General features: G+C 42.2%; 2 protein-coding genes across 2 annotated transcripts; one reads left to right on the top strand and one right to left on the bottom strand.

Moving 5' to 3' along the window:
- Nucleotides 1–1,273: 1,273 nt before the first annotated feature.
- Nucleotides 1,274–2,818, bottom strand: LOC131877542 (uncharacterized). The gene is made up of 2 exons (XM_059223243.1): nucleotides 2,607–2,818; nucleotides 1,274–2,127 (listed from the first exon to the last, which is right to left on the bottom strand). The coding sequence occupies exons 1-2, from the start codon at nucleotides 2,755–2,757 to the stop codon at nucleotides 1,391–1,393; spliced, it is 888 nt and encodes a 295-aa protein (XP_059079226.1). The 5' UTR covers nucleotides 2,758–2,818; the 3' UTR covers nucleotides 1,274–1,390.
- A 3,789-nt stretch (nucleotides 2,819–6,607) lies between these two features.
- LOC131878270 (uncharacterized) lies at nucleotides 6,608–9,055 on the top strand. Its single transcript, XM_059224197.1, has one exon. The coding sequence runs from the start codon at nucleotides 6,903–6,905 to the stop codon at nucleotides 8,985–8,987; it is 2,085 nt and encodes a 694-aa protein (XP_059080180.1). The 5' UTR covers nucleotides 6,608–6,902; the 3' UTR covers nucleotides 8,988–9,055.
- Nucleotides 9,056–10,006: the final 951 nt, after the last annotated feature.

Below are 10,006 nucleotides of genomic sequence, written 5' to 3'. Positions count from 1 at the left end.
CATGGACGTAGGATGTTGCGCAAAACTCAGGCACTAAAGTGATATATTCTCCGATGCCCTTTAAAGGGAAGTGCTGAATTTTATTTGCAACACCGTAAATTGTTTAGACTATTGGTATTACGAATCAATTTTATGAAATGTGAAGGTCTTCAATGGTTTTATCCAAAAAATGCGTTTTAAAAATAGAGGACTTTTCCGTTTTGAGAGCAGGAAGAGAGAGAGATCCCTTAAGGAAGTTCATACCTTCAGAACAAATCAAACAAAAAATCCTCAAAAAATGTTTAGGGTGTTACAAGAACATTTTGCCTTAACCGTAATTTTTTGTATTTGGGGTATTAAGGTGAGCGGGTTGAACCTTTATAGGCTAGCCAAGCCACCCTTTACGTTTTTCGAATACAATCAATTCCGAAAGACGGTAAAACACGTCATGTCAGATTTTTTCTCCGCCTGAGACCTACATGTTCAATAAAAACAGATTTGTCAATTGGATTCCGAGCATTCTTTTGTTTAGCATGGGACGCAAAATTTCCACGCCTTACAGATAAAAAGCCATACAGTTTAATGTTAAAGATTGCTTAAGTGCATCATAAAAGAATAGACAATGTTCTCGTGTTGAAACGACTAAAAACATTTGAAATTACTGGAACAAATTTTAAATACCTTTTTCACTTGGATTGGTTTCACTCAATTTCGACGTCATTATGGGGGCGATTGTTTGTTCCTGAATTCCTCCCTCTCCCATCAAAGTTCTTGGAATGTAGCCTTTCCTGGAAGCGTGACTCGGATGGTTGTCAAACCGAGATAGATAAAGGGGCCTCGTCTGATGATGGTTCCAATAAGGCCATATATAAGGCCTCGGATACATGTGTCCACTTTGTTTCGGCGAGCAGCTCAGTGGATGGAACATTAGCATGAGAATCGCATTGCGCGCTACGTCCTTTCCAAATTCAGAGACTCTATTGGCGATTCTAGGGGCGGATCGGCTTTGTTCTAATTCATGTTGCAATGGAACATAACAGTCCTTGGCCCAAGTTTGTTCCACTGCCAAGTTCAAATAGTCAGAAACCACATCAGGGTCACGAGTATTTGGCGATTTACTAAATCGTTCCTTGTTTGGTGTTTGGACAGTCCGGTCTCTTGCTGGGAATAGCCCTTCATCAATGGGTTCCATGTTGACCAGCTCCTCATGTATTGCTTCGAGAAATCCATCCCAGCGACCAGATTGTCCTTGGCTAAAAATGCCAGTTAGGAAAATGAAATACCACATGAAAAGCCAAATCCAAAGTCGCTTTATTCTCACAATAGTCATGGTCTCAAGGCGAATGATTTATTGTCCATGTTTTGTTCGGATCAAATTGCTTTATTTCAGGAAACGCAGGTTCCTAGTACTTTATTTCTTAATGATAAATCTTGCTCGGGGTGGAACTTGTTCATAACTTGGACCGCCTTCATCTCTTGTAAGAAATGGCAGTGGGGGCGGAAACCTGGTATCATGAGGGGGAATGGGCTCAAAGGGCCTTTGATCAAAATAATCCAGATCAGGCCAAAAGGGGAAAGGCGACTGAAAGGGTGACATCCAGGGTGGCAAGTCCCAATAAGGGTTTGATTCCGGAAAGATATTTGATGGTCGTGGCCGAGGTTTAGCTTCATAAGGTCGAGGTGGAAATCGGAATGAACTTGGAGGTGGAAGTGGAGGTGGGATTGGTGGGGGTGGAGCAAAGTTTCCGGATCGGAAGCCCCAACGTCCATCTGATTTGAATTTACCTTCCAAAGGGTTTTCCAATAATACAGGGGGCTGAACTGAGGGCAAAGGTGTGGAATCGTCTTCTTCGAAGATTATTTCTGTTTGGGTACTACCAAGATCTTGCGGGGCCCATGTTACTTTTGTCAAGTTTGTTTCTAGAGTGGTTTGCTCATCAGTTCTTGTGCTCGATTGATCTTTGAGGTTGGTATCGATGGTAAAATCCAAGTCAGTCGATGTTGGAATTGTTGATGAAATGTCCTTCGATATGAGTTGATCTGTGTTTAGGGTTGGTGTTGATTGGACTTCCGGGGTTGGAGAGGAGTTCTTAGCTTTTTGTCTATTTTGTAAAGCTCTGTTGAAAGGGTAACCCATTCGGTTGGAACCTAGTTGAAATTGGATAATAGCATTCATTCAAGATATTCATAAATGACGATAAACTGGCCATGACGGACGCTCTGGCTCAATTTTTGGGCCTGCCATCAAAAGGTCAAGCTGAGTAGACCGAAAAATGTTTATTTCAAATCCAAAGAAAGGAACCAAAAGACATGCGTTGCAGGGAGTTGCGCAACCCAGGAGGAAACAGCTGCTTCTCTCCTTTTTTCTTTTCTTATAAAATCCTCGTTTTTTAAATCAGAACATTCATTTAAGAAAAAATCCACCATACTTTTAAATTGCACTTGTGCTACAGGTCTAATGATGAAACAACATTTGGTGCAAATCAATGTTCCTTGTGTTCAAACTTGCTCCAATTTTTATCTTAGAAAGAGAACCTTTCAGGAAAAGAGCCCCTTTAACGGCAGATGGCAATCTGTTCTGAAATTGTCCAGGCTAGTATGTATTTGTCATATGATCTGGTTTATACCTTTCTGATTGTGGTTCAAATCACCAGGTGAGTGTTCCAAAGCCTTTGCTTCTGCACTGAGGTAGCTTCGGTTAGGCTCAGCCGGTTCCACATGGCTAAAGAGGGCCAAAGCAACAACACACAAAATGTGGTTCTGACATCGGAGGTTCATGGCACCACTAAACTGGTGACGAACAAAGTGACGATGGGAGTTGATGCCAATATCCGGTTACATCAAAACAATGGAATGATCGGAACATATTGCATTTGACACGCTATTTAATTCGGCCTTTTGATTTACATTGTTCTCTTTTTACACATGGACAAGTAGCGACATGCTCTCCTCTAACAGGAATGTTTCATTTCGTTAGTGTACGTAGTTGACGAGGACAATGGAACTTTGGGAAGGTTCAGCATTCAGCCAGATATTCAGTTTCAAGATTTAGTGACATCTTTCTTTCGATGGATTTCTTAAGCAACAACAAAGTGATCAGTTAATCATTCAATGGTCATTTTTGGATGCATTTCAATTTCATCCAGCCCAAACTACCCCAAAATTAGGGGTAGCTTAATAAGTGTAATTTTTTTGCGGACTTCCTTAACGCTACTGGGAAAGAGATCTCCCAGCTATTCAAAAGGAGAATCTAGTTTTACTTAACTTTGTTTTCATATATCATTTGGTCTACCAACGATTTTGAGTTGGCAGAACGAGCTAGTCCTTGAATGTAGGTTTGATCTGGAATTTGTCTGACTCGAAAGATGCAACCGGATCAATAAGGCCTACGTATTCCCAACGAATATTAGAGGGCAGCAAATTGAACAATGAAGGAGCCCGAGAAGGAAGAGAGAGAATTGGACTTCATTGTTTTAACTAGCCTGAATTCTCGAGGGCTTGAAGGTGCTCTCAAAACGCACGTTAAGCCTCTACGGTCACTAGAATTGACCCTCAATCCTGGGTTGGGACAAAGCTCATGGATGCTTTTGAAGACGTACAGTACTAGATACTTGTCGTACCTTCTCGGAATACTGTGAATTCCCAACAGTTCTAGCCTCTCCCAATACGAGAGCTCTCTCATCCCTTCGATGTTTCATCTTTGGATGATGCATTAAAATTACGTATTAAAAACGTATGAATTATGAACCACTTATTGGACCACGCGTTACCTGCAGGATCTTCGCTAAAATTAGGAGTTTACATAAGTGATTCAATCACTAGCTGGATAAAAGTTTACTCTTCACGAAGCTTGGCTTGTATGTACGAGACTTAAATTTATTTAGCCTTCCTTTAACCTGTGTGATTCTAATTCAGATGCACTAGGTCGTATTTCCATCATGAGACAAATGAGCAAATCAACACCAACGAAATAATTCTAAAACTTATGTCATTTTATGTCAAAGCTATATCCTTATCAAAAATCCAAGCACAGTAACGGAACATGTCTTTTCCTTTAAAAATATTGAAAAAAAAACTTCCACCTCTCCCGAATCAAGTGATTTGGCAGCCCTGAAGTCATGTTGTCAGTTCTCCTAAGACATCAACAAACTTGAAAGTACGAAGTTGGAACTTGGCGACAACAAGAGAACTCTGTTTGGTGAAATAGCCAATGGTTGTGTGACGACTTAATAGTAGATAATGATGAGGCTCAGAAGACTTCCTTGGACTAGGCTGCAAGCATTGGATTCGCCAATGTCATGCTCCAGGGCTCCCATTGGCATGTACTCCAACCCTTCTATTCCAAAATCGAAGAAAAACACAAATTTGAGCATGAAATCGTATCAACGAAACGCTCTCAAACTTATGACAAGCGTTAGCCAACCAAGCTTCTCAAAAAAGCAACGAGATTCAATGCAAAGGATGCATGGCGAAAGGAGCATAATCTCATATTCATATCGCATCTTTCGTTCCAATCCGAAGCGATATCCATTTGAAAATTTCAGGAGAGTGACGATTCATCGGCAAGAAAATGAAGTGAAGACAGATATTCGCTCGAAAGAAGACGCCGTAAGGGCACTGAAGGCACTTCTGATAGGTATCAAACGCGAAAGTGTAGACCAGAAGGCCTTAAAAGACATTGAGGCACACATTCCACAATTCAATCGAATCGATTTATATAAGAGTGTCAATTATTTGATGCAAAGTCGGTATTATGAGCCAATAATACTACAAAAAATTCATGCAGCGTTAGACTTGGCCTGCTCAAGAAAGTTCAAGATAACTGATGGCCATTACAACGATCACTTCTTCATGGCCAACGCTTGGTTTCAAATTGGTTTAAGAGCCACAGGATCGATCTCATCTTGGCGGTGTCACTACATTCAGACCTTTACGGCGGCATTTTCCTCTGATAAGATTGTGTCGTCCCTCAATGAAGGTCAGTTTGTATTTCTCGTTTTTCTAATGGGCATAAATCGGCAGAATCCCAACCAAATCAAGAGTTTCTCCGGGCCCTTTGGAGAGAAGATGGCCAAGATTGTTCAAAACTTGAATTTCGGCGAGATCTCCTTGATTTCGTTTGGAATACACATGCTCAAGCTTCAATTGGGCAAACACGACAATGCAATCCGAACAGCCTTACTCAAGAGCATGTCTGAACAAGATATGAGGGTTGTTCTGGATCAGAATCAAGAGTTTGGCATTGGTCTCATTGCCAAGGTATTGCGAGAGCGTGGAGCCAGTGAATTTGGGGCTTTGGCCAGGATTTTACAGAACCTACACCCCGTTTTGGGCCATTTCAGCCCGTTTACGAATGTTCGAATCTTGGTCATGGTGTGCGAATATCCCTTGGGATCTAGTCAACAGTTCATCATGGATTTGTGTAAGATAATTGAGAGGCAACTGTCCAGTTTGAGAATCAAAGATTTCGTTCAGATTCTAAGAGCATTACAATTCTCCAACTGCAACGAAAACCTTCCGTTTTGTGGCCGGTTGATGTCCATGGTGAATGATAAGTTGCGCATGCATCCCAAATCCGGAAAGATGTTCATCCAAACCATCAGCCTCCTGGCTTCGGAAAGAGTTTTTAAGGATGAATATATGGACGAGATTTTCTCCAAGACGAATGAATGGCCACAATTAAGGACTCAAACAGATCGAGCCAAGGTGCTAGAGCTGATGATCAGGTTCACTTTTGAGTTTTCTCGTTCCAAAGAGTCAAGAGAATTCTTCGATCAAATGGTCCATTCTGAATCCAAGATGAGTCAAACGGTCTTTTTCAAAACGCTAATTGACATTGCCACCATGGATATCAACATGAGACTAGAATATCCGGATTATCAGGGAACCCGATTGGATTCTAAGCTCCGAGACCATTTCTTTTCTCTCTTAAGAAAAGAGGAAGACAACTCTTGGTCGGGTTTGGCGAGAAAGCAAATCCTCCATGACCTCAGAACACTTTTCCCTCAAAACGTCGAGTTTGAATATCTCCTACCTCATTCTAGCAGTCGAGATTTCGTTCTGGCCCTACAAATCCTTGAAAAGGATAGGAGTATCCCCCCTAAAGACGTTCTCAGATGTTGGCGAGATTCGGTGATTCCATTTCCCTATGAGCAATATTGGAATAACTTGCAACAAGACCACATCTTACATTTGAGAGATCTCTTTGAGGCCAGAGATGTGACCTATGTGGCCTTTGTATCGCCCAAAAGGGACGAACTCGACTCCGAATATAAGGTTTGTGGCCAACCATTCAATAAGATGAGGCAACTCCGACTATTGGGCTTCAATGTGGCCATGATACCGCAAGTTCCGTACCTCAAGGCCCGCCACAAATCTCAATGGCCAGAGTTTCTCTCAAAATGCATTACTAGTGCTGTGTTTTCTAACTCGAAATAGAATATGAATTTGTCATTGTGTTTTGTTACTCTTTCTTGCCAACTGCTACAGGACAAGCCAAGTGTTGCAGGTCTCAGAACTTTATGATTAAGTCCGAATTAAGACATCGCATTGTAAAACTCATGAATGCTAAAAGTTTTAAATGTTGTCAGCAAGCAATATTAAAAAGATTGAGTTTTCTTTTTTTCTGATATAATGGTCTTGGCTTTCGAATTGCGAATCGACTCACGGAACCTGATAAGCATCGAGGGTGACACAACTCTGTTTTCTATTCGGTCAATAGTTCTTGAAATGGTTCAACAACTATTTTGTACTCTCTAGTAACACTTTTAAATTCATTTTTGGGTTGTAAAATCATTCAGTCGAAGTCAACATTATCCCAAAACATCTCTTTACAGGAAACATTTCAACTTGGGGGAAATCCTACTCACGCTATCGAACACCCTGTCTTTAAAACATAACAACATAAAATACACTAGCCAAACATGCTTCTCAGGAGAGGGTGCTACAATCTAAAGAACACTTTCGGCCTTTGGCCAGATGTTGGGGGCAGTGGCTTGTTTGTGTCTCTTTCCACCAGAAATCTGCATATACGTCAAACAGGAAAAGATTGTTCACCAAATTCTAACACAGTTGTTCAATATTCTTTCAAGGTGTTCGCCTCCAACTCGTCCAAATATCCATTTTTGACTTTAACATCACCCATGCCTTCAAAGCAACTAAAGACTGACATTAAGTTCAAATGTAAATGTGACGCGTTACAAACATTGATTGAACTTCCCTTCATAGATCCGGATTTGTTGGACAAAAAAGAGCTGATCGAAGCCTGGTTGGCCTTTATTCCAGAATTTTCTCTGTCAGATTTGAAACTAAGTGTCCATTCGCTATTTCGGGCCTTCAATGAAACTGACGGGAATCCGAATTTTCAATTCCTTGATCAAGTTGTGGTCACTTTGGACACAGCTTGTTCTGAACATCTCTTGGGTCGGTCATCTATAAGTGATATCGATGTGCTGCATCATTTTAGCTTAGCCAATGCATGGCTTCGAATTGGTATGGATGATCCTTTGAGGGTTTCCCACTATCTTACATGTTTTGTGTCCCATTTCTCGACAAGTCCGTTGGTGGAAAGGTTAGAATCAAGCCAATTCGTGTTCCTGGTCTTCATCATGAGCACCAGAAGATATTGTCCTAATGAAGTGAGGACTTTGTCGGAGCCATTCGGTCTCAAGCTAGCCCAAGTCCTTCCGAATCTTACCTTTCAAGAGGCTTCGTTATTGGCCCATGGTCTCCATATGATGAAAATCCGGATTTCAACCCCAGATTCCTCCATCCGGACAGCTTTACTCAAGAGGTTATATGAATGTGATGTGAGCGATCTCTTGAAGAACAACGATGAACTCGGCATATCTTTTGTATCAAGAGCGTTGCTACAACGAGGCAAAACCGAAACCCATGCCATTACTAAGATTCAGAAACATTTTCTCCCTTATCTTGACAGGCTTAATTCTATGTTAAAAGTTCGGCTTTTGGCCTTGGTGGCCGAATCTCCGGTGAAAACTGGACCACGGTTTATTCGAGTGCTCAGTAATTCCATGACAGACCAATTGTCCTCTTTACGAATTAAAGATTACCTGCAACTAGTTCAAGCACTGCACAACTCGAATTGTCACAATCATCAGGCTCTTTGCGAAAGGATCATGACGTTGATCACGGATGAAAAGCGCTCTCACATCAAATCCGGGAAGATCTTTGTCCAACTGATCGGATATCTCGCCAAGGAGCGTGTGTTCAATGATGCATTTCTCGAAGAGATCTTTGGCACAATCAATCGGTGGGGGAAGGAGTTGGTGGATTGCAAAGATCCATTGACACTCGCCCAAGTGATAACCGAGTTCACCTTTGAACTCACACGAACCATGGCCAACGACGACGTGAGGCAGAAAATACGGGATTTTGAATCCCGACAAACCCAATCCGTGATCGTCAACATTTTGCCTCATATTGCTACATTAGATGTGAATCTGCGACTAGATCATCCGCAGTATTCCGGTGTTCGATTAGCGCCACACTTGAGGGCCAACTTCTTGGCCAGAACGGTCATGGAGAGTGATGCCTCTTGGGCTGAGAAGGTCAGAAAAGACATTCTCAAAGACCTTCGATCTCGATTGGGTGGCAATTTGCATTATGACTATCTTCTCCCACATGCCACATCCCGAGACTTTGCTTTTGTTGTTCATCATGCGCCCCAATCCAAATTGCTTTTGGAATCTTTGGTTCCATTTCCTTATGAGAACTATTGGAATAACCTGATGTTGACCAATATCCCGAGTGTCACGAAAGTTTTGGGAAGGACAGATGTTCAAGCAGTGGCTCTGATTGTACCCAAACGAAGTGAATTCGACATCAAGCATGGCATGGTTGGTAAATTGCTCCACAAAATCCGTCAATTGAAACAGTTGGGCTTTCACGTTGGATTGATATCTCCCGTTTTGTATGGAAGGGCAAAAGGAAATGGGGACTCCGACCGGTTTCTTCAAAAGTGCATACGAGATGCGATGCGATTCTAGTAAATCAATGAAGAACCTGTTCAACTTTAACCTTTTTTCATTTAATAAAGTTTATCCTTTGCGACGCATTTTCGTCAATTTGGTTTCAGAATTTCCGGGTTTACGTGGAAGTCTTTTCCAGAAGTATGAAGTGATCAAGGAAACCAAGTCAGGATCGGCTGTATCGAATAAGGTGGTCCGAAGGCTCTCAAAGCCATTTCCAAACCTGATGGCTGACGGACAGCCTCTCAGGAGCAATTCGTTCCAGCAATTGTCGAAGCGGTGTGGCTACAATTATGAAATGGACTATTGAATCATATGCTGAGTATGCGGAGTAGGGGAGTAGAAATTATCGTTTGAGGTAGTTCGTGACGACAACATTGCATTGGCGGATGGCGGCCCATCCTGTGTTTTTCGAAATGCTCCCAGAGAGCCATATACTGGAAAAGTTTTTAGCCTTACAATCATAACAAATAACGTTTCCAATTGAGGTGTTTTTTTTTGTTTCACCTCCGACGAAAACGATTCCCCTTTGGGATAATGGAGATGAATCAGATCTCCTTAAGCTGAGTAATCTCATTGAAAACATGAAGAAGGACGAGACTCAAGATGGTTTGCTCATTGCAAGGGTGAGGGCCAAATAATCACCTGTGTTGTTGATAGGAGGGCTGACTGCATGCAAACCCCAGATCATGAGTGTTGTATCTTTGTCTAGTCACCAATAGTTTTCCTTTATGCTCACTCTACACCTTCACTCATTACTCTCAATAGTTGCATCTCTCTGTATATATACCTCCCTCTATCAACAATAAACATCTAGTCATTTACCACCACTCGGCCATGCAACATGGCGCAGTCGGTAGGATCGACTGCTGCCCTCTGTTGAGGCTCTCCCGTCCGAGGGATCGAGCAGGAGGCTCTCCCCATGAGCGGGATGGAGCAGGAGGCTCTCCCCATGAGCGGGATGGAGCGGATTAGCGCTGTGTGTGGATGGATTGCCGTTTGTGCCTCTGGATGAAAGGAACCGATGCCCACTGCCC

This window comes from Tigriopus californicus, chromosome 3 (genome assembly GCF_007210705.1).
Source record: "Tigriopus californicus strain San Diego chromosome 3, Tcal_SD_v2.1, whole genome shotgun sequence".
Taxonomy (NCBI): domain Eukaryota; kingdom Metazoa; phylum Arthropoda; class Copepoda; order Harpacticoida; family Harpacticidae; genus Tigriopus; species Tigriopus californicus.
This window is presented reverse-complemented; position numbering and strand designations above follow the sequence as displayed.

Bases quoted from the DNA above. Each gene is read 5' to 3' on its own strand.
- LOC131877542 (XM_059223243.1), bottom strand. From the start codon at position 2,757: ATGAACCTCCGATGTCAGAACCACATTTTGTGTGTTGTTGCTTTGGCC. The intron at 2,128-2,606 runs GTATAAACCAGA...AATTTCAACTAG, and splicing joins TTTGAACCACAATCAGAAAG to GTTCCAACCGAATGGGTTAC.
- LOC131878270 (XM_059224197.1), top strand. From the start codon at position 6,903: ATGCTTCTCAGGAGAGGGTGCTACAATCTAAAGAACACTTTCGGCCTT.